Source organism: Schistocerca nitens, chromosome 1 (genome assembly GCF_023898315.1).
Source record: "Schistocerca nitens isolate TAMUIC-IGC-003100 chromosome 1, iqSchNite1.1, whole genome shotgun sequence".
In the NCBI taxonomy this organism is placed as follows: domain Eukaryota; kingdom Metazoa; phylum Arthropoda; class Insecta; order Orthoptera; family Acrididae; genus Schistocerca; species Schistocerca nitens.
Window position 1 is genome coordinate 645,248,395 of NC_064614.1, and position 25,504 is coordinate 645,273,898.

At 44.0% G+C, this 25,504-nt stretch overlaps 1 protein-coding gene across 1 annotated transcript in view; it reads right to left on the reverse strand.

Moving 5' to 3' along the window:
* Positions 1 to 25,504, reverse strand: part of LOC126258453 (sodium/calcium exchanger 1-like) — a 208,246-nt gene that overhangs the window by 127,436 nt on the left and 55,306 nt on the right. The window contains exons 2-3 of the mRNA XM_049955645.1: positions 15,478 to 15,620; positions 12,053 to 12,152 (exon numbers count right to left, since the gene is read on the reverse strand). Of these exons, the coding sequence (XP_049811602.1) occupies positions 12,053 to 12,152; positions 15,478 to 15,620 (243 nt within the window). The remainder of the gene's footprint in view (positions 1 to 12,052; positions 12,153 to 15,477; positions 15,621 to 25,504) is intronic.

Here is a 25,504-nt window from a genome sequence, read left to right on the forward strand (position 1 = left end):
AGTTAGGTTTAAGTAGTTCTAAGTTCTAGGGGACTGATGACCATAGATGTTAAGTCCCATAGTGCTCAGAGCCATTTGAACCATTTTGAAACCATGATGATTACGTATCAATAGATCGTTCCCTTCGAGGTGATTCATAATGTTTGAATACAGTATATGCTCCAAAACCCTACTGCAAACCGACGTCAATGATATAGGTCTGTAGTTCGATGGATTACTCCTACTAGTCTACTTAAACAGTGGTGCGACTTGCGCAATTTTCCAATCTGTAGGTACAGATCTATCGGTGAGTGAGCGGTTGTATATGATTGCTAAGTAGGGAGCTATTGTATCAGCGTAATCTGAAAGGAACCTAATCGGTATACAATCTGGACCTGAAGACTTGCCCGTATCAAGCGATTTGAGTTGCCTCGCAACCCCTAAGGTATCTACTTCTAAGAAACTCATGCTAGCAGCTGTTCGTGTTTCAAATTCTGGAATATTCCATTCGTATTCCCTGGTGAAAGAATTTCGGAAAACTGCGTTCAATAACTCCGCTTTAGCGGCACAGTCGTCGGTAACAGTACCATCGGCACTGCGCAGCGAAGGTATTGACTGCGTCTTGCCGCTTGTGTACTTTACATACGACCAGAATTTCTTCGGATTTTCTACCAAATTTCGAGACAGTGTTTCGTTGTGGTACCTATTAAAGGCATCTCGCATTGAAGTCCGTGCCAAATTTCGCGCGTCTGTAAATTTTAGCCAATCTTGGGGATTTCGCATTCTTCTGAACTTCGCATGCTTTTTCCGTTGCCTCTGCAACAGCGTTCGGACCTGTTTTGTGTACCATGGGGGATCAGTTCTATGTCTTACCAATTTATGAGATATGAACCTCTCAATTGCTGTTGCTACTATATCTTTGAATTTGAGCCACATCTCGTCTACATTTGCATAGTCAGTTCGGAAGGAATGGAGATTGTCTCTTAGGAAGGCTGATAGTGACACTTTATCCGCTTTTTTAAATAAAATTATTTTGCGTTTGTTTCTGGGGGATTTGGAAGAAACGGTATTGAGCCTAGCTACAACGACCTTGTGATCACTAATCCCTGTATCAGTCATGATGCACTCTATTAGCTCTGGATTGTTTGTGGCTAAGAGGTCAAGTGTGTTTTCGCAACCATTTACAATTCGCGTGGGTTCGTGGACTAACTGCTCGAAATAATTTTCGGAGAAGGCATTTAGAACAATCTCGGAAGATGTTTTCTGCCTACCACCGGTTTTGAACAAGTATTTTTGCCAACATGTCGAGGGAAGGTTGAAGTCCCCACCAACTATAACCGTATGAGTGGGGTATTTATTTGTTACGAGACTCAAATTTTCCCCGAACTGTTCAGCAACTATATCATCGGAGTCTGGGGTGTCGGTAGAAGGAGCCAGTTATTAACTTAGTTCGGCTGTTAAGTATAACCTTCACCCATACCAATTCGCACGGAGTATCTGCTTCGACTTCACTACAAGATAAACCACTACTGACAGACACAAACACTCCACAACCAATTGTGCCTAATCTATCTTTCCTGAACACCGTCTGAGACTTCGTAAAAATTTCTGCAGAACTTATTTCAGGCTTTAGCCAGCTTTCTGTACCTATAACGATTTCAGCTTCTGTGCTTTCTATTAGTGCTTGAAGCTCAGGGACTTTCCCAGCACAACTACAACAATTTACAACTACAATTCCGACTGTTCCTTGATCCAAGCACGTCCTGTATTTGCCATGCACCCTTTGAGATTGCAGCCCACCCCGTACTTTCCCGAGGCCTTCTAACCTAAAAAACCGCCCAGTCCACGCCACACAGCCTCCGCTACCCGTGTAGCCGCCAGCTGAGTGTAGTGAACTCCTGACCTATTCAGCGGAACCCGAAACCCCACCACCCTATGACGCAAGTTTGTGAGCAAGCAGAATTCCGGATTCGTGTCCGGCTTTGTATGGGAGTAGCTTCTACTCTAGGAGCTTACGGACGCTGTTTCGCGTCGACAGTGTAGTCAGTATTTTCAGCTAGGCGACACAGTTCATCTGCAAGACTGGCGGCAACACTGAGCGGAGCACCGCTGCAGAATTGTTCTTCACAGCATTGAATTTTGTGATATACGCACCACAGCTCGATAGATAGGGAATATTTAACAGTAAATGTGTTAAGTTCCATTTTTTCGATCGATGAGCCCTGTAGTGTATCAGTCAGGGTGGAGGATTTCTTAACTTTGATGCTGATCAGCATCAACCACTTAGTGTTTCCGTCGTATAAACGTTGGGGGGATTTCGAGTCACGTCATAGACGTGTTGCCCATGTCAAATTTAGATTAATGAAGAGAGATTAACGTTCTATCTATACTTGTTCACTTTGAATATGTTTCTTTAGGAGCTGTTTTTGTAATAAACAAATTGTCGATACCCAGTTGTTCTGCTCTTCCTAGGATTAGATGCACGTACCTATTCTGACAAATTAGAGTGGAGTATTGTCCCAATTTGGGGAATTAACAACACGTTTCACCCAGCTACAGGTTGTCAATGGAAGTGCTAATTTAATTCATTTTTAGGCGTGACCACACCGTTGCGAACACGTCATTGACATCCATCACACATAACTCACGCAAGAAGAGGGCTTCCGATCACATTTCTGGTTGGGTAGCAGCCCAAGAATTCTATCGGAAACGGTCACTTAAATCATTACTTAACTCCAAAAACTTTGTCCTCACGTAGCAAGACCATCCGATATCTACATCTACATCTACATCTACATTTATACTCCGCAAGCCACCCAACGGTGCGTGGCGGAGGGCCCTTTACGTGCCACTGTCATTACCTCCCTTTCCTGTTCCAGTCGCGTATGGTTCGCGGGAAGAACGACTACTGGAAAGCCTCCGTGCGCGCTCGAATCTCTCTAATTTTACATTCGTGATCTCCTCCGGAGGTATAAGTAGGGGGAACCAATATGTTCAATACCTCATCCAGAAACGCACCCTCTCGAAACCTGGACAGCAAGCTACACCGCGATGCACGGCGCCTCTCTTGCAGAGTCTGCCACTTGAGTTTGCTAAACATCTCCGTAACGCTATCACGCTTACGAAATAACCATGTGACGAAACGCGCCGCTATTCTTTGGATCTTCTCTATCTCCTTTCAACCCGACCTGGTACGGATCCCACACTGATGAGCAATACTCAAGTATAGGTCGAACGAGTGTTTTGTAAGCCACCTCCTTTGTTGATGGACTACATTTTCTAAGGACTCTCCCAATGAATCTAATTGGTAAGCCATCTGAGCAGAACTATATAGTGTTTCTGTGTCTAATTTAAGTAAGCCATTTATCGCGAAATCGTTGCAAGATAGATAAACTGTTTTCTGTAGAACTCGTGGGGAGCTATTCAGAACTGTGATCATAATTTTTTCGCGAAAGTTTTCAGAATTATTCATACACTCCTGGAAATGGAAAAAAGAACACATTGACACCGGTGTGTCAGACCCACCATACTTGCTCCGAACACTGCGAGAGGGCTGTACAAGCAATGATCACACGCACGGCACGGCGGATACACCAGGAACCGCGGTGTTAGCCGTCGAATGGCGCTAGCTGCGCAGCATTTGTGCACCGCCGCCGTCAGTGTCAGCCAGTTTGCCGTGGCATACGGAGCTCCATCGCAGTCTTTAACACTGGTAGCATGCCGCGACAGCGTGGACGTGAACCGTATGTGCAGTTGACGGACTTTGAGCGAGGGCGTATAGTGGGCATGCGGGAGGCCGGGTGGACGTACCGCCGAATTGCTCAACACGTGGGGCGTGAGGTCTCCACAGTACATCGATGTTGTCGCCAGTGGTCGGCGGAAGGTGCACGTGCCTGGGACCGGACCGCAGCGACGCACGGATGCACGCCAAGACCGTAGGATCCTACGCAGTGCCGTAGGGGACCGCACCGCCACTTCCCAGCAAATTAGGGACACTGTTGCTCCTGGGGTATCGGCGAGGACCATTCGCAACCGTCTCCATGAAGCTGGGCTACGGTCCCGCACACCGTTAGGCCGTCTTCCGCTCACGCCCCAACATCGTGCAGCCCGCCTCCAGTGGTGTCGCGACAGGCGTGAATGGAGGGACGAATGGAGAGGTGTCGTCTTCAGCGATGAGAGTCGCTTCTGCCTTGGTGCCAATGATGGTCGTATGCGTGTTTGGCGCCGTGCAGGTGAGCGCCACAATCAGGACTGCATACGACCGAGGCACACAGGGCCAACACCCGGCATCATGGTGTGGGGAGCGATCTCCTACACTGGCCGTACACCACTGGTGATCGTCGAGGGGACACTGAATAGTGCACGGTACATCCAAACCGTCATCGAACCCATCGTTCTACCATTCCTAGACCGGCAAGGGAACTTGCTGTTCCAACAGGACAATGCACGTCCGCATGTATCCCGTGCCACCCAACGTGCTCTAGAAGGTGTAAGTCAACTACCCTGGCCAGCAAGATCTCCGGATCTGTCCCCCATTGAGCATGTTTGGGACTGGATGAAGCGTCGTCTCACGCGGTCTGCACGTCCAGCACGAACGCTGGTCCAACTGAGGCGCCAGGTGGAAATGGCATGGCAAGCCGTTCCACAGGACTACATCCAGCATCTCTACGATCGTCTCCATGGGAGAATAGCATCCTGCATTGCTGCGAAAGGTGGATATACACTGTACTAGTGCCGACATTGTGCATGCTCTGTTGCCTGTGTCTATGTGCCTGTGGTTCTGTCAGTGTGATCATGTGATGTATCTGACCCCAGGAATGTGTCAATAAAGTTTCCCCTTCCTGGGACAATGAATTCATGGTGTTCTTATTTCAATTTCCAGGAGTGTAGTTTGTACGGAGAGCTCTACTACTGCATGTCAATAACTAGGAATAATTATATATTTCTTGAAAGTCTGGCGCCAACTTCACTTGTCTACGATATGATGTCTGCTGATCCATAACCAGGCACAACACAGTTTCCCGCAAGACTGTTGCCTGGTACACCTTAATTTGACAAGACAGACTGCAGTGATACATACCTCGGCATCATAAATGACCGTGTCGGAGTACATATCTTGCAATCTGCAATTTATTAATGAAGACTCCCGTCCTCGCCGCTCGTTATGTGCGTGTACATTTTAGTCTGTTTTGCCAACCACACGACATTGCCAGCCATGTAAGTAATTAACGAGTTTATTCTTAGACTCAAGTATTTTGCTGACAGTTATCCAAAAAATACGTTTGGCTTCGTAATTTGTTTCTCAGACCTCCTTGGATATCAAATAGGCATACCTGTATTTGCACTTTTTCAACATTCCTAGAAATTTGTTTCCTTACCGTCAAAGCCCTCTGTACAATTCGCTTCAGTTACTTGTATACTGCGTGGTGTTGTACTTTTCATAAACGTTAGTGTATTATGGAAAATGGTTTGCGCCACATACATGGGGTCTTTAATCTTTTCGTCTAATTGAAACAGGTGATGGAGGGTCCAGAACTAATTATATTGAGACAGGGAATCAATGGTCGAAAATGCATATTTATTGTGTTATGGTCATACATAGTATAAACCGCATAACAACGTACGGTAGCTCATAATAATTGTTCAAAGTGACGACCGCCAGCCTCAATGCATGCGCGGCAACGGCGCACGCAGTCCTACCGCAAACACTGTCTGTTACACCAGGAGACAGGCATCCACGTAGCAAACAGATCTTCACCCGTTTCTACGGGGGTTTCATACACCGACGTTGCCTGTTACAGTGTACAACAGACACCCGGGATTTTTGGGATAGTGTGGCGGAACAGTATGCGCCGTTGCAATACATGCTCTGCGACTGGAGGTCGTCGGTTTCCACGATTACTATGAGCTACGTTATTGTTATGCGATGCACGCTGTGTTTGTGCATAACAAAATAAATATGAGTTTTCGATCACTGCTGCCCTATCTCACAAGGGGAGGCCGCCAATTGTGAAATTCAGATTCGATTTATACTGCGCATAATAAAAGCTCATGGCCAGAGGTGTAATGTGGCAAAGCACCAAGATGCACTTCTCAGCCGTTGTCGAGAAAATCGACAGTTAAAAGAAACCGTTGCGTGAAATACTCTCTACGATTAATAGTTTTCTACAGCGTCGTGGCACAGCGGTAAGCGCTCGGGTTTGTAATCCAAAGGTCGCCGGATCGAATCTCGCACCATGCAACTTTTTTTTTTTTAGTATTTGTTTTTTGTAATTAAAATGTGTATATATGTACACACACACACACACACACACACACATACACACACACACACACATATGATTCCCGGCAATCAGTACCGAGCGAGGTGGCGCAGTGGTTAGCACACTGGACTCGCATTCGGGAGGACGACGGTTCAATCCCGTCCCCGGCCATCCTGATTTAGGTTTTCCGTGATTTCCCTAAATCGTTTCAGGCAAATGCTGGGATGGTTCCTTTGAAAGGGCACGGCCGATTTCCTTCCCAATCATTCCCTAACCCGAGCTTGCGCTCCGTCTCTAATGACCTCGTTGTCGACGGGACGTTAAACACTAACCACCACCACCACCGGCAATCAGTTTCAACAATTATGCATATAATAAGTTGTTGAAAGTCGTTTGTCGTGGAAAAACTGGCGACTTCGAACATCATTATGTTTTCTGCAAACAAAGTTATATTTCACAAACGTTATTAATTGTCTTCATAATGTTAACCACGTATAGTTAACGGAAGACGTAGAAACGATATTTCGAAACGAATACGTATAGCGTAAGTCAAACGTTTGAATTAGAATAGAGACCCCACGAACACAAATTCGCTGTGGCAGGTATGAAATATAAACTCCGTTACTCGCTCGTTACACTTGAAGGACAGATGTTGAATGGGCCGAAACGAGCCGCCGCATAACAGCGTAGTTGCCTGCTAACTTCGAAAGAAGGTAGATGCGGTCCCTAGCGCAACATCGTCGAAAATCAGTGCGGACGGGAGAGCTTTGGTACACCCTGTTAAAAAAAACGGAAAAATGGAGGCGGTACAATTGGAGAGCGATGCGCCTTCACCAACATGCATAAGCAATTCATTAATAGTATATATATATATATATATATATATATATATATATATATATATATATATATATATATTGCATGGTGCGAGATTCGATCCGGCGACCTTCGGACTGCGAACCAGAGCGCTTACCGCTGCGTCACGACGCTGTAGAAAACTATTAATCGTAGAGAGTATTTCACCGCAACGGTTTCTTTTAACTGTCGATTTTCTCGACAACGGCTGCGAAGTGCATCTTGGTGCTTTGCCACATTACACCTCTGGCCATGAGCTTTTATTATGCGCAGTATGAATCGAATCTGAATTTCACAATTGGCGGCCTCCCCTTGTCAGTATAATCGGTTGTGGGCCCACTGTCACCAGTTTCAGTTCGACCCAAAAAGTTTGAGACACCCTGTAGAATGTTTCCATGAAATAACTCATTTTAGTTTCAAGTGGCCCTTATGCTTGAATTGAAGGGGTTTTTCGTTGTACATCGGAAACTATCGCTGTCGCTGTGCACTCCGGTTTTGCAAGCCGCAACATCCCAAACAAATGCCAAATGTGCATTTTCCATCTCGTAAGGAGAAGGCACCTCTGAGATTCAGACGGCTGGCGCAGAGCTACGACCTGCAAAACGTGAAGCCAAGAGCACCCGTTTACTCGGCAAGGTCACAGACTCCAGTTTAGTCAAGAACCCCCTTTCCAAGTGGGTTGAATTGACACTTTCAAGTGAAAGCTGAGGTGGTCACCAAACATGGAAATGAAGAGATTGCGGATGTGTCTGTATTTCTGTTGACGTCGCTAGTACTCAAATTCTGCGCTCACGTTATCCAACAGGAAGGCCATGGGAGTTATTTATACTGGCTGTTCGCTTCGATAGTGGAGATCACAGCATCTAAATCTACATTATAGTCTGCGAACCACTGTAAAGTACATTACAGAGAGTACTTACCATTGTACGACGTATTAGTGTTTCTTCTCTTTCTATGTACGGATGGAATGAGGGAATAATGATTGCTTAAATGACTTTGGGTGTGCTGTAATGAAGTTTTCGCTACTTCTACTGGAGCTATATACAGGGGTTTGTAGTGCATTCTTCACTTAATAAAGTTACTTGAAACGTTGTAAGTAGGTTTTCCTGGGACAATAGTTGTCTATCCTCAAAGAAAGATTACAAAATGCAAGAACGAATACGGTTATGTTATAATGCGATGGAAACGCTGCTGAACAGAAATATTGGACATTTAAATGCAGAATGAATGTTTTTTATATGAAATAAGCAGAAAGTAACCCGAAATCGAGAACGCAATCGATGTTTCCAAAATTTGTGAATTCTTACGTCGAGATATTAAACTACACTGCGCAACACAATTAAAATGATACCTTTTCGAAAAGCCCTAATGGTCTTCCATTGCAACGCAGACGTTTGAAATTTGCCTCAAAGATGTCTGCAACCTTCCTGTGTAATGGTGCGAAAGCGTGGCGTCCCGTGACGTCACCCTCGGACTCGGCGACTCTTCAAACAGCGGGGTGTCGACACACCCGTAAAAAAGAAAGGCCGGAGCTGAGAAGCTCATGTGAAGTGTGAGTTGGGTGAGTGAAGTCACATGGGCACCAAATTTCAACACAGTTCTTTCCAACACCACCGCTGACGTGACACACTGTTGGAAGGCCGTCAAACCTCCTCTTACCTATTATTTCATTCCTTCTTTCGATGCGTTTGGAATGGATGTCAGAACCGCGACTCCCAGCGTTGAAATCACGCAGTTATGTTACGGAAGGGCGAAGGGTACATTTCAGACACATCGCCTCTGAGAATTGACACGGTAAGATCTCAGGAGATACCATAAATGACAGTAGTGAAACCACCCGTTTCTCTTAGGGGGGTCATTTACACACATCTCGCGTTCGAAAACGACAGTTTGCAGTGCAGTCAGGAAAACAACGACGTTCTCGGCAATCTTTGACACCGCTGACACCCACCAGACGACTCAGCCCTTCTCTAAGGACGTCGTGGGGCTGTGATCTGATCACTTTGGAGTGTAGCACGACCGCAGTTTTGGCTCTGGAACGCGGAGTGAAACCACTAGTAATATTTCAAAATCACTCAAGAAATTTGAACGTGATCTGAAGCAGCAAACGGTGTTTATGTTTTTTCAGACCTCCTGTAGCGTGAGCACGGATTTTTTTTTGGGGGGGGGGGGGGCGGGGGGCTTTGACTACATTGACACATGTATGAAGAAAATGGCCCGGCGGGGTCAGGGATTTTCTCTGCTTCGTGATGACTGCGTGTTGTGTGATGTCCTTAGGTTAGTTAGGTTTAAGTAGTTCTAAGTTCTAGGGGACTGGTGACCATAGCTGTTAAGTCCCATAGTGCTCAGAGCCATTTGAACCATTTTTGAATAAAATGGCTTAGCGTCTCTCGAAGACCCACCCTCCCCTCAGTTCCGCAGTACCATCAGTGCCACCTTTTGAGCAGTTCTATGATGTTCCTGTACAGAGACAGCCATTTACTGATTCCTATATGGCGGTGTGACAGGCAACCATTTCAACACACCTCAAAAGAATTGCACTAACTCGCTGGACTAGTGTCTGCTGTCCGTATACGAAATCCAGGGGAGTATTGAAAGGGTTGCCTGATAAGCCGGCAGCTAAAAGTCTGTGGGCGGCTGTCCCCGTACAAGGACATTTTGCAAGTGGTCAACAATTGTGCGCGGGTGTCACAGGTATTGCGAACTGGGGAGCCTTACATGGATCTTTTGCCGTTTTATTCAGGCGTGTATCAGTGTTTGTTGTCCCCCCCCCCCTCCCCGCGTCATCACACCATAGGAGGTCTGGGAAAGCGTAAACTCCTTGTTGCTTCGAGTTACGCTCAAATTTCGCGAGTAGTTTTGAAAGGTCCGTAATGGTTCCACCCTTTGTACCAGAACAAAAGTTAAGGTTGCGCTACACTCCAAAGCGGTGAGATCAATTTCATTGAGATTGCAGGCCCACATGTCCTAAGAGAACGGTCGAATCGTCCGGTGGGTGTCAGCAGTGTTTGAGGTTGCGGAGAACGTCGTCCTGTTGCCCGTCACAATGTGAACCGGCGTTTTCGACTGCGAAATTTGTGTTAAGTTCTCTCTCTCTTCATTGCTGTAAACCTGTCGACGGTGGGAATAAATAAGGACTTTTGTCGCAGTGATTCCGCACCACGCAGAAGTTATTACCTAAATACTATGCAAGAGTGTCAATAAATAGCTATTTTCCAAACGTTTCTGTGTTTCATCTTAAAGGAGAAATATGACAGCATGTAACAGGAAGGGTTCAGTTACCATCCGAAAATATTCGTACTCAGTCAGAAATGAGGAACTACTTAACGTTCCAAGATGTGTATAAACGTTACGATTTGTTAAACAATAACAAAACAGTGACGAAGAGAAAAAAAATATTAAAATAATTTTAGCTAAAAATTTGTTTGTTAGAGAAGAAAATTAGCGGCACTGCGAGATTTTCAGCTGCGCTGATGGGATTCTTAAACAGTTGGCGCTTTATTTCAATAATTTTCAAAATATGCGTAAACTAACCTAAAATAAAGCCCGTCCGGTTAGCCGTGCGGTCTAACGCGCGGCTTTCCGGAGTGGGAAGGAGCGCCTGGTCCACGGCACGAATTCGCCCGACGGATTTGTGTCGAGGTCCGGTGAGCCGGCCAGTCTGTGGATGGTTTTTAGGCGGTTTCCCATCTGCCTCGGCGAATGCGGGCTGGTTCCTCTTATTCCGCCTCAGATACAGTATGTCGGCGATTGCTGCGCAAACAAGTTCTCCACGTACGCGTACACCACCATTACCACGCAAACGTAGGGGTTACACTCGTCTGGTGTGAGACGTTCCCTGGGGGGGGGGGGGGGGGGTCACCGGGCGTCGAACCGCACAATAACCCTGAAAGAGTGGTTCGGTGTGGGGTGCCGGAGGGGTGAAGTGAACTGCGGTAGTCGTCGTGGGGTTGTGGACCACTACGGCTGCGGCGGGGACGGAGCCTCTCCGTCGTTTCTAGGCCCCCGGTTCACACTCAATACAACCTAAAATAAAGTCTGAATTTGGGCTCGTAATTTAAAACGTGCCTGTTAATAGAAATGTTTTAACAATCTTGTGCCGCAAAAATACTATTGACCTTCTTCCTCCTGTTAAGGAGCCACTATAACATTACCGTGTCATCCTCTTCTTCGTGTAATAAATTATATAAGTAGTTCAAAGTCAGATGGAATTCGGCCATGCTTCTCTCCATCACATTGCCGACTATCCCAATAGTGCCACTGCTGCGCCTGGTCCGCGCCTTGGGAAACAGCTCCGAAATTCGGTCGCATCTCCGGATACCAGAGCGAGCAGGCAGCCCCTTTTGCCGTGTGGGGGGTCTGTCGCTGCCGCAAGCCGCTGTAGCCCCTTGTACAACATGCCTTTAATGGCACCCGCGGGCCTATACATGCCGATTCTGAGCGACGGTGTGTCTGAAATGTTTTCCTCCACCGCGCGTAAGGAAACCGCGTGATTCCAACGCTGGGCTTCGCGGATCTGACCTCAGACGCAGAGTGGTCAAGAGAATGGTGCAATGAGGGTAAGACATCATTAACCCTCATCACACCTCTTACGAATTTTTGAGCTGCGGCCTATCGTCGCCTGCGTCGACACCTTGCTGTCTGAAGCGTCGCCTGGCCCGAGGGTGACGTCGCAGGGCGCCACGCTTTTGCACAGAAAGGCTGTACACACCTTTGAGCCAAATTTCAAACTTGTGCGTCGCAACAGGAGACAGTTACGGGGTTTCGAAAAAGTGACCCTTTAATTGTGTTACGCAGTGTATTTGCAGCGTTCTGCTTTAGTCTCATGTTCCAAACGACCAAACTGACACTACAAGACATACAGACACGTGTCGCTCAATTGGGTATATACGTAATTCTGAGAACCTTTAATAACTTCTTAGCATGTTTTAAAAATAGCTTGTAAGTGTACTTACCCGGACTGACCGTGATTGCTTCGATGAATTGTTCTTTCCAGGAGGACGTGCCGATTAACAAAGAAGCGTTTGCCCTCTGCACCAGTTTGTCGACGGTGTTCTGAAACAAAATCGAATCATTATATACTTGCTAGTTGTACCGCTAAGCAGAATACTCTCGCAATCTCCAATCTGAGCAGAAGTAATAATCGGAGTCGCGTTGGCATCACGGCAGACGAGTCCAGTGGTTCCTTGATTAATGTTTATGACATGAGCAACACTGATGTAACTGATCAAAGCCGTAAACTGACATTTTCCAGCACTCAAATCAAGCTAACAACTTTCTGCAATATTTTGAAGATATTAGGTCTACAACTTTGCTTCCGCCGTTTTGCAATAGACGGCAGTAGCGGCAAGTAGGGTTTGGGTGGTTGGTCATAGGTATAATACATTAAGCTTAGGTGTCTGTAAACACATTGCCATAAAAATATTGGTCGATTATTGACTGAATCATAAGGTTATTCTCTACTAAGTACGTCAACTTACGTACCCATTTCTCGCTATTTGCGGGAAGTTTTAATTTTCTGCTTTAACATGAAGAAATCTGCGGCTGTGGCTCTTAAAATTCTGGGTAAGACCACTGGTGAGGGAACTATTAGTGGAAGAACGTGCAGAGAATATTTTCAACGCCATAAGAACGGTGATTGTGATGTCGAAGACCGGCATGGCGGTGGAAGACAGAAGGTTTTCGTAGCTACTGAAACATGCGAAGACAGTCACAGGACATCGTTATCGAAAGCAATTGATGCGTTCGAGCCCAGCACTGAAACATAAACGGCCACAATACAGCGATAGACACGTAGAGGTAATTTTGCAGCAGGTCAGTGCTCGACCCCATGTCGCAAAACGCCTCAAAATATACATGGAAACGTTGAAATGAGAAGTCCTATCCCTCCCGCCGTATTCTCCATACGTTGCTCTCTCTGACTACCACCTTCTTCGATCAGTGGCATACAGTCTGGCTGACCAGCACTTCCGATGATATGAACAAGTGCAAAATTGAATCGATTCATGGATTCACACAAAAGACGCCAAGTTCTTCCACCACGGGATTCGTATGCTATCCGAAAGATGGGAGAATGTAGTGGCCAGCGATGGGCAATACTATGAATCATGTTTTTTTGTAAGTTTTTCACAATAAAGCCCCGAACTTAGAGAAAAACGGTGGAAGCAAAGTTGTAGACCTAGTATATTTCCATTTTTTAAATGGAATGAGGCAAAAATAAGCAACAGTAGAACAGCAACAACAAACTTGAGCCACTTAAAATCGGACATTTATGGTCTCTCCAATTTTGGATTAAAGAAGTGGATATAACAGAACATACAGGGTCTTACAAAAAGGTACGGCCAAACTTTCAGGAAAGATTCCTCACACACAAAGAAAGAAAATATATTATGTGGACATGTGCCCGGAATCGCTTACTTTCCGTGTTAGAGCTCATTTTATTACTTCTCTTCAAATCACATTAATCATGGAATGGAAACACACAGCAACAGAACGTACCAGCGTGACTTCAAACACTTTGTTACAGGAAATGTTCAAAATGTCCTCCGTTAGCGAGGATACATGCATCCACCCTCCGTCGCATGGAATCCCTGATGCGCTGATGCAGCCCTGGAGAATGGCGTACTGTATCACAGCCGTCCACAATACGAGCACGAAGAGTCTCTACATTTGGTACCGGGGTTGCGTAGACAAGAGCTTTCAAATGCCCCCATAAATGAAAGTCAAGAGGGTTGAGGTCAGGAGAGCGTGGAGGCCATGGAATTGGTCCGCCTCTACCAATCCATCGGTCACCGAATCTGTTGTTGAGAAGCGTACGAACACTTCGACTGAAATGTGCAGGAGTTCCATCGTGCATGAACCACATGTTGTGTCGTACTTGTAAAGGCATATGCTCTAGCAGCACAGGTAGAGTATCCCGTATGAAATCATGATAACGTGCTCCATTGAGTGTAGGTGCAAGAACATGGGGCCCAATCAAGACATCACCAACAATGCCTACCCAAACGTTCACAGAAAATCAATGTTGATGACGTGATTGCACAATTGCGTGCGGATTCTCGTCAGCCCACACATGTTGATTGTGAAAATTTACAATTTGATCACGTTGGAATGAAGCTTCATCCGTAAAGAGAACATTTGCACTGAAATGAGGATTGACACATTGTTGGATGAACCATTCGCAGAAGTGTACTCATGGAGGCCAATCAGCTGCTGATAGTGCCTGCTCACGCTGTACTCTCCATACAGTGACGTGGTCAACGTTACCTTGTACAGCAGCAACTTATCTGACGCTGACATTAGGGTTATCGTCAACTGCACGAAGAATTGCCTCGTCCATTGCAGGTGTCCTCGTCGTTCTAGGTCTTCCCCAGTCGCGAGTCATAGGCTGGAATGTTCCGTGCTCCCTAAGACTCCGATCAATTGCTTCGAACGTCTTCCTGTCGGGACACGTTCGTTCTGGAAATCTGTCTCGATACAAACGTACCGCGCCACGGCTATTGCCCCGTGCTAATCCATACATCAAACGGGCATCTGCCAACTCCGCATTTGTAAACATTGCACTGACTGCAAAACCACGTTCGTGATGAACACTAACCTGTTGATGCTACGTACTGATGTGCTTGATGCTAGTACTGTAGAGCAATGAGTCGCATGTCAACACAAGCACCGAAGTCAACATTACCTTCCTTCAATGGGGCCAACTGGCGGTGAATCGAGGAAGTACAGTACATACCGACGAAACTAAAATGAGCTCTAACATGGAAATTAAGCGTTTCCGGACACATGTCCACATAACATATTTTCTTTGTTTGTGTGTGAGGAATGTTTCCTGAAAGTTTGGTTCAAATGGCTCTGAGCACTATGGGACTCAACTACTGAGGTCATTAGTCCCCTAGAACTTAGAACTAGTTAAACCTAACTAACCTAAGGACAGCACAAACATCCATGCCCAAGGCAGGATTCGAACCTGCGACCGTAGCGGTCTTGCGGTTCCAGACTGCAGCGCCTTTAACCGCACGGCCACTTCGGCCGGCTCCTGAAAGTTTGGCCGTACCTTTTTGTAACACCCTGTATATTGATTAATGGCATGTTTGCTACAGGATACTTCCCTTCGTCATTATAAAACGATATCTGTTAGGCCTGTTAACAAAAACGTGGCATTAATGTCAACGGCTTCTGTACTCAGCTTTTCAAAAGCAGTAGAATACTGTACGCATGTCCAAATCTGTCAATATTTGTTTGTCAGTAGCATACTAAGTGATTCACAAGATGGTTTCATATACGTTTTGTCAGCAGTGCGAGCAGCTGGAAATATTGTTTCACTCGTATTATCCTCAATCGAATCGAGATTATCAGTTTGCCCGGCCGGCTGGCTCACCTTGAACTCCTTGCTCTCCTTGATGCGTATGAGGGTGCGGGTGACCTCGCCGAGCTTGGGGCGGCCCAGCAGCGCCACCTTCTCCTCGGGCGTGAGGTCCTCCGGCTTCTTGAGCTCCGCCTCGGCGGCCAGGCCTGCTTCGTCTGCACAGGGAAGCGGACGCGGTGAGCGATCGGCGCTGCTAGCTGCCTCCACTTACCTGCAGCTCCTGGCGCCCTCTCCCCACGTTCCGCAGTCGCTCCGTAGCTCCGTGGCCAGTTGTCTCGGATACGCTGCTTTTTGAATGGGAATCTGGGCTGTCTTCTTAAACTCTACCTAACTTAGTACGTAGCGGGGTCAGCCTGAAAGCTTTCAGAATAAAAGATGTCGTGAGGTGTATTGCGTATCACTAGGGTTATCTATTTTACTATCCCCCCGCCCCCTCCTCCACCGCTCAACTGCTGTTTGCTTCCACCATAATCTTTTTCTCTTTTGCGATTGTTGCCGACTCTTTGGAGCTTCAATCTTCAAGTAAGGTGGTTGTTGTGGTCTTCAGTCCCAAGATTGGTTTGATGTAGCTCTCCGCGCTACTCTATCTTGTTATCTTGTACGAGAGTCTTTAACTACTGCAACCTACACACTCCTTAATCTGCTTACTGTCTGCATTTTTGGTCTCTCTCTACGATTTTTACCTCCCACACTTCCCTCCAGTACTAAATTAGTGATTCCTTGATGTCTCAGAATGTGTCCTATCAACCGATCCCTTCTTTCCGTGAAGTTGTCCCACAAGTTCCTTGCTCCCCAATTCTATTCAGTACCTTCGAATACGCAACACCCTCGAGTAAGGTATAGCTTCGTTGTATGTAGGATATACACAGGGCGTCCTTGCAAAGAGGCTCCAGGAGAATTTTCTTTGGTATTTACGCTGATATTTGCAACTTTGTTTTAGGTATGTGTAGATGCAGTCGGCCGAAGGAAATACAGCTCGTCAAATAATTCATGCAACGTCCAGTATGGAAAGCTTCGGTTTATTTCCAGTTACAAAAAAATTGTCCTAAAGCGAGATTTTGTGTATACATTCGATAGAGCGGTCCCAGGCTACACAGTGCGGTATTCGTTTTATCGATATATATTTACAGGGACGAGAAGAAAAATCAGTACTCCAGTAGCGCCTGGGGTGCCGCCCTGCCCTGTACCATCTGCTACGGCTATGCAGCAGTGTTGCTTATTTGCTGCTGGAATACTGATTATTATTCTTCTTTCACTGCCTCTGTTAATATATATCGATAATACGAATATCTCAGTAGAATAATTCGTGACCGTTCTTTGGAATGGGTATGTCAAAAATTATTTTGTTTGCAACGAGAAACAAACCGATGTTTTCCGTCGCATGATGCACGTGGTGAGCAGTATTTGTTTTGGCTGACTCCGGCTACACACTGAAGTAACCAAACCGAAAATATCTGCCGAAACACCAGAGAAAATTCACGTGAAGAATCTTAGGACAGCCACTCGCTATAGTTCGAGAGATTTCCTGTAAGGAATCCACCCCTTAAAGCGTAATTTGATATTAATATTTAACACATCTAATGTAAAAGACAATTAATTTTGTTTTTAATAGTAAATAAATCAACAGGGTCTTCTAAAATGATCTTTTGAACTTTGATCACGTATATTTCAAGAATGAGGATAGGTAAGAAGGCGCGGCTGAACTGAAATCTTTTTTGCAGGTTAGTTACTCACAAAAAATGACCCCTTTACGACGGCTTCGTTTACTGCAATGAATTTAAAGCTTTAAAAATGAAAAGCAGTCAGAAGCCTTTTGTTAACCTACAACTACTCGTTGCTTAATTTGAAACAAATTCAGGACTCATCAAACAGCAAGAGAAGAAATAAAGTAAACAGAGAAGTACACGTAGCATGCGATATTCACTGTTGTAAAGTCCCATATGCAGGTAAAAGCTAGTTTCGTGCGACTGTACAAAATATACGACCGTAGTTTTCTGCTATTTACTGGAGAAATTTCTCTAATTGCTGGGCCCTTTGAGTGTATGGAAAAACATTGACCTTCTAAAGTAACGCATTGCGTCAGACAGACGCGAAACAAAGCACAATGGTGCTATATTGTATCTAAATGATTGTATGATTAATCCACATTTTTTAAAGATCCGTTATATTTTTAATCTACCGGAACAGCTGACCATCATTCGTTCGATTGGTTTGATGTTGACCTTTATTTGCTCTCTCCTCCTCTATTCTATCTGTATGCATTTATCCCGAACATGCATAATAAACTATTCTAAATATTTCAACCGTAGTCCTTCTTTATAATTCTTCTTCGATGCTTTTCCCTCCACAAACAAATTAAATACTACTGAAGACATCTCCCATCAACCTTTCTTACCTCTGGTACATGTTTTCCAAAGACTTCAATGTTCACGTATTCTAACTAATGCCGTTATCTTCATACTTTACAGTATCCAGACACTTATAAAATTTTGTTGAGAAAAACTTTCTTTGCCTGTTTCAATTTTCTTGTTGTTTTTATCTTGCTTCGCTTGTCTTATAGATATTATCTACTGAAACACAGTTCTTTATTTTCACTAACTTTGAATTTTAGCTTGTTACTCTTCACTTTGTTATAATTGATTAATTTGCCTTTAATTTTGTTTTTCTTTAATTTGAATTTTGTGAAAAACGAACTACCAATTGCAGTTGATATTCATTGAAAAATTCCTTCTCATTTTTAGCGTGTACTGAGTATGATTTCTCGGCTCAAGAATTAATTTTGTAAAAGGGATCATGTGTTGCTTCCGAACTTTGCTAGAAGAGACAGAGGTAATGAATAGCTAGGTAGGGTATATCGTGCTAGTCGTTTGAATCTCCCTCGTTAGTCAATAAGATTATTCAATGTATGTGATGGCAATTATTATCTATATTATATTTGCATGGGCTGAAGTTTTTCCTCTTCGCTTAACGGAACGAGCAATGAGTAAAGTGTTCCTGAAACGTCGTATATTATATGGCTTCGTTCTGAAAATATTTTTCACGTAGTAAGTACGAAAATAACGTAGCATTTCTTTCGTGAACGGTACAGCGAAAATTCATGCAGAATTATGATCTCTCTACTGACTACCGCATAGAAAATTAGGTCTGTTCGTCTCTTTAGCACAGTAAACAGAGTAACTCCTTTTCTCGAGTTTATTATAGAGTTTATGGATGCATAATTTACAATATCACGTTGTGTAAAATATTGAGTCAGTCTTCCAAAAATAATAAAGTTCGTTATCAATTATTACGTTGTTGATCTACCCATAGAAAAAGTCATATTTTGCAGTACATCGTATATGATGGGCAGAGTCTGGAAGAATTTGAGCAAATAAACATTTAAGTAAATAAGCGTGTGTTAATGATACCGAAACATTCTTTGTCAAGGGAATAATTTAAGTTGGAAAGAAACATGAGCTCTCTACCACCAGGAAAGCAGTATTAACTCTTTATTACACCAGATATCACTTTTCATACTATATCTGTTATATCCGGACTGGCCCAATACAGATTTTTAAATGTTTCTCTTCTTTTCATACGCCAAGGAAGTTTCCCGTTTCTTTCTACCTTTTCGCTGGCACTTAGAGGAAAGTTTTATAGTGTCGATAATACAATAGGAACAGTCTCAGAAGTATCGTGTGACAGTTACATGATATTTTATTTCCAATATCTGTTTTTTGCCTGTTGAGGAGTACGTGTGTTCTTGTGTTAATTGAAGCTTCTACTCGATGAAAGCCTTAGCCTTGAAGCTGACTATTGGTGTCTAGGAGAGTTAGTGCAGCGCTGGAAGCTTGTCAGTTTTCCTCTTCATACCTGAAAGACAAACGGGTTAGTGCGTACAAAGATGCGGCGCCTTTTACACCTGCCGCGTAACGTTCGCAACCGCCGACATCATCGAAGGGGAGGGAGAGCTTTGAACATAATGAAGTGACGTAAGGCAGCTGCACATTCCAAAGTAGCAGAAATGTGTACCTGTAGGTCAGAGTGTAGCTGTTCTTACAACACGTTTCTTTTACTTTTCCTTAAATTTTGTCTACTGTCCTGTACTATTCAAATACGAAACTTGGTACGTATGGCTTAAATTGTGAAGTTAGGTAGTATGTTCTGTGAGACTGACGTATAGAGATGGCGGCTAGTAGCTTCGTGATGCGATTTCAGAGCTAAAGATAAATCCGACGTGGAGCACTGTCAGTACTGCTATTTACAAACTGAAATGAAACTATACTCCGTAGCACTATCGTCGGCGCAGGACACTTGTGCTGACCCATCGCTCTGTCCTCTGTTTGAGGCGTCATAGGACGTCTAGGTTACAGGGCCTATGGTCTGCGCATCTTTCTCCCGGCTTCCGAGACCAGACTTAGCACTTAGCCTTCGAGTGTCTTCGCAGTTCTGCGAATGGGGCCGAGTAGATCCCGTTCCAGTTCTTCCATAGAGGATAAACCCCTTACAGTATCGGGGATCTAACTCGGATACTCAGTGTGGCTTGTTTACCGCCCAGTCACGGATGTGGTCGTGATACTGTTTGATAATTCCAAATACCTGTGGCCCACATGGGACTAAAATGTAGTTGCCGATAACCAGTAACCGGACAGAGATGAAGCAGGAGAAAAATTTGAAGCAGTGATGCTTAGTGGGGGAGTTGCACTTTGACTTCCACTGTTTGCACTCAAAGGAAACAATTTTTTTATCCATATAGTGTACCGCCAAATTAATGCGTGGGGCAGCCTGTGCTTGAAAAGTGCATAAGAGTACTTGACTACAGTTGCGCACCAGTGGCCCTGGGGAGAGGAGTATCCGTCCTTAACAAACCATATGACGAAACCCCGCGTAATGCGTTCAGACTACAAGGCTGTATGGTCTGCCACGGTTGAAGCGTTTTTCTGCTTGCTCTCGCAAAGTCACAGTCAGGTTAAATCTATATACTTATGGACCAGGCGAGATGAGTTAGAAGCTCAAGACTGCCCCACATATTGGACACTGACAGCATGGACGCCAGACGGAGCAAATTTTCGGATAACGTGCGGTGGAAATCAGCGTCCCGTCATCCGCTTTAGTCGATTTAGAGACATTATGGTAGGCTGTGGCTGGATGGGCGTTCGAACCTAGCTCCTTCCTAATGAGAGCGCAATGTTTTACCCGTTACGTCAACTTGTTCGTTAACGCGATAGTCTACCAGTTTCGTATAAGAGGTTGGTGCAAGTGAACAATTGACCAAAAGGCCCAATTTAACATAATGAACTGGCCGGGTCTTCTTTTTTGCCGCGTTTATTCCCTACCAAAGTACGCAAGGTGAGATATTTTCGGCCAAATCACAACGGAGGAGATCTTGCTCTCGCTCACTATCTCTTTCTCATTCCCCATCTCTCTCCCTCTCTCTGTCTCTCATCGTTTGTGTGTGTGTGTGTGTGTGTACGAAATTAATCACGCCAAAAATGCAATCTTCACTATAGTATAAAATAAAACAAAAATTTATTGTTCGTTAGTACAAGGATAATTAATGGGCATTAGCAGAACTCATTTACTTATGATTCTATACGCATCGGCAGGTGTCAAGAGGCGCCACATATCTCACATAAGCGTTAACTTCCCGAGTGAGCTCCACTGTGGAGTGGGCCCTCAGGAAAGCGAAAATCCTCTGATGCTTCGAACGCAGGCCTGCCTCACTCTTTCGTTCACAAGCACACAGGGTTTGCTCCGGGCCGCACACCGCGGGAATATAATGTTCCTTAACCAAGCAGAAGGAACGATTGTAAACAACATACTGAAATGTGCATCCTATTCAAAACTACGGTAGTAAAACCAGCAAGGTGGTGAATGCTCGAAACAGGCGTTTCTGAGAAGCAGGTTGCGTTCGATGTGAGCTAACTTAGAATCTATACTATGTGCAGAAACTTACTGAGGAAGGGAGGAGCCGAATCCGCTTATCACAACACAGTGCATCACTATATTATATAGTTCGTCTACATGCGTGAAAGGACTGCGCAGTGTTCACTATTATCGCAAAAAGTAAACTCGGAAACCATCTGTTTGGTGGGAAATATGATTTTCGCTAGTCTCAGTACAGGCACTGACGTGTGCGTCCTGCAACAAGCGAACTTCTCACAGAACAGTTGCCACTCCACGTGAGAAACGATAGCGATTTCCCACAGAGCAACTTTTTCTACTTTTTTTTCTTTGTTTGCAGTCTAGTGTTAGTGATCATGGTACCAAACGCAATGCCGAGTCACATTATTGTGGCCACCTGCAAGTGGCGCACTGCTAATACGGCTCGACGGGAGTCTGGCGCTCGCTATCTGATTCCAATAGCCATACGCTGAAGGGCAGCGGGGAATTCAATCCACGAATATAGCGGTCGAGATGGCCGCAGAGATATTTATTAGCTTAAGATCAGGGAATTTTATGGGCATGTAAGAACTGTGAAGTGTTGTGCTCTTAAGGAGGATAGGACGTCAAACGGGCCGACTTGGAGCAGAAGAGGCACCACAGGACATTTTAATTTCCACTGTCTGTACTTTTACAAGTAAATTCATAAAACTTCGTCAGCATGACCAGGAAGGATCCAGGATTCACACTCGTGGTAGCGGAAGTTAAAAAACATAACAAAATAATTTTTTTTACATGTGAAATTTCATCATTTCTTCACTTACTATTGACTGCATTTGATGCTATAGGTACACTTTTCTTCATAAGTAAGAGAGACTGTTCGATGAATTTTGCACAGCATACAAACCATACTTACAGGTGTCTGAAACTCTAGAATCTATTTAATTTATGCAAAAATGAATTAGCTGTTACGTTTTAAACTTTATGTTTAGAAAAAAATCAAATTTTGTAGTCAATTATCTCAATTTTTACCACAATTTTTAATAGATTTGGAAAATTCTAGAGTTTCATACACCTGTAAGTACGGTTTGTATGCTGTTCAAAATTCATCAAAGAATCTCTCTTACTTATGTACCTATAGCAACAAATGCAGCCAACAGTAAGCGAAAAAATGATGAAATTTCATATCTAAATAAAATTTATTTTGTTATGTTTTTGCACTTCCACTGCTATGAGTGTGAATCCTGAATCCTTCCTGGTCATTCTGACAAAGTTTTATGAATTTATTTGTAAAAGTATAGACAGTAGAAAATAAAATGTCCTGTGGTGCCTCTCCTGCTCTAAGTCGGCTCGTTTGACGTCCTACCCCCCTTAAGCCATTTACTCAGTCTTCTATCTTATGTGACAATGTGCATTTTGAGGCTAAGGGGTCATCCTTCCAGAAGAAAAATAGTGGACATAACGGATGAAGGTGATTACCGAGGATGAATTCGCAGTCACACTCAAGAGCAGGCTATGTTCTTCCGGCAATGTATGCTGGATGTTTGTCCTCCACAGTCCCTGGGAGCAACTTCAAATCTTTACCGCATTACCGTTTGCGAGAATTAAGACACTAACGAGTTACCTCGGAGGTCGACATGCGACAGAATTCACTGAACTGTATGATAGACCTGTTAGTTGCCAGTTTATTTGCACAGTTATCTTTTGAACTGTGCCGTACCCTTTGTCCATAACGCACAGTCTTAGTAGAAGTTCACGTAGGACGTCAATACCGATAGGAATTGTGTAGTTACAACGTCTATTATACAAGCTGGTTAGTGACAGTGACCCACATGTCACACTGTTTCGCCGAACGACGTGTGAACAGTGTTAAAATTTCGCCGATTTTGAAATTATTGCCTCCGAATGTCGATGGTAATCATTTTTCCGGCATAGGCGGAAGGGCAGCATCGATCATAAATTTTAATCTTTTTATTGCAGGTCGATTTCAGCTATCGTGTAGCTATCTTCAGGTCAGTTATATCTAAGACAGGACGACTCATCGTAAATATATCATGGTACCACATGACACTACAAATAACAAACATCAGTTTGATTCCCCATTCGTCTCACTGTCAGCTGCATTTGTATACTTCCCTTATCACGTCACAAGTCGGGAAAGCCATTCGTGGTAGGCAGTGGTCATAATGTTTTGGCCAACCAGTGCAATATCTGGTCCTAACAGCGATAAAGGTGCATGTCATCGTTGGATGAGAGACCTGCGAGTGGGTTCTTTGCTGCCTAATTGGCAACAATTTCCTTCCTCGCACACAATGGCACATTTCCTTTGCGAAGTCTGAATTTTGTGCCTTGAGTATATTTGGCCTGTTAGGTAACTATGATGGCTCAAGATTTTAAACATGGCTGCAGCAGCAACTGTTAAAATTCTTCACAATAAAGGATGACAGCCAGAAACAGTTGCAGGATAGAATTTTTTTGTTAAAATTCTTGACCACGGTTTCGGTACATATAAACATACCTTCATCAGAAGTAAAACTTCCTGAACAGAAAGACACATTCATTAGAAAAGCCATATCAACGAAAGTGAGAAACAGAAGCTTAAGTAACAGTGAAATTACTAAAGTAATACAGGCACAAAATCTTTAGTACTTACTAAAATTACATCATGCCATGGAGAATAATGAAATAATTATGCCAAAGGCGTCGTCAGTAATTTGAAACATCATCTCCATTTATACGACATGTGTAATGGGCACAAGATCATAGCGAACAGTTTAACACCGTTGCTTCCCTTATGAACTATTGAGACACGAGTGTGAAAGCACTAAGGCAGACTGTTTCGCCGCGAGAGGGCACTTGCATGTGCAAGACTCGCGTATATTAAAATCCATAAATACATACATAAGCGCATCAAAAAATATTAAAGGTTGTGTTAATTCAAACTCTGTCTTGCTTGTTGATGCCGTTGAAATGCGCTTTTCCTGTCTTGTTGGGATTCTAAGTATTGTGATGTTTGTTAGTTATGTATTTTAATGTGTATGTGTGGTTAAATGACTACTATGTTTTATTCATAATGACAGATGGTTTCATTTTATTATAACATTTTGGTTGTTTCGCTAGTATGTATTTCATGCCTACGTTACGCGAGACTCTCGCGCATTACACTTGTGCCCTCTCTCGTTAGATCTCCCAAGCTCAAGCTTTATCCGTCTGACACTAGGACACAGGCAAATTTGGTTCTATATTTTTATTTTACATAAGTGTCTTTAATTGGCCTGATACGTTTTATTATTAAGACAGAGTTTGAATTAACACAACCTTTAATATTTTTTGATGCGCTTATGTATGTATTTATGGATTTTAATATACGCGAGTCTTGCACATGCAAGTGCCCTCTCGCGGCGAAACTGTCTGCCTTAGTGCTTTCACACTCGTGTCTCAATAGTTCATAAGGGAAGCAACGATGTTAAACTGTTCGCTATGATCTTGTGCCCATTACACATGTCGTATAAATGGAGATGATGTTTCAAATTACTGACGACGCCTTTGGCATAATTATTTCATTATTCTCCATGGCATGATGTAATTTTAGTAAGTACTAAAGATTTTGTGCCTGTATTACTTTAGTAATTTCACTGTTACTTAAGCTTCTGTTTCTCACTTTCGTTGATATGGCTTTTCTAATGAATGTGTCTTTCTGTTCAGGAAGTTTTACTTCTGATGAAGGTATGTTTATATGTACCGAAACCGTGGTCAAGAATTTTAACAAAAAAATTCTATCCTGCAACTGTTTCTGGCTGTCATCCTTTTTTGTGAATAAATATGATGGGTGTGCGTAGAGCTTTAGTGTTCTGTGTTGTTGCTGACGGTGAGAGAGAAGGCGTATATAGCCGATTACTCTCGAATAATTCCAAAGGGGCTGCCGAACTTGACACCCCCATCCGATGCACGGGCTACGAACAGTGTAAGAGGCTCTTACTACATGTGACACTGGGGAAAGGTTTTGAATTTAACCGAAGATAATGCAGCAAAGTCTGTTTATCAAGGGTCTGTACTCCGCCACCCCTCCTCCCCTTGTTGGCTAAATAACTGAGACGAAAATTTCTTCGTATACCTGCATTAAAGATAGTTACCTCCGAATAGAGAGTCATTACACAAGTGGCAAAGGAAGCAGACT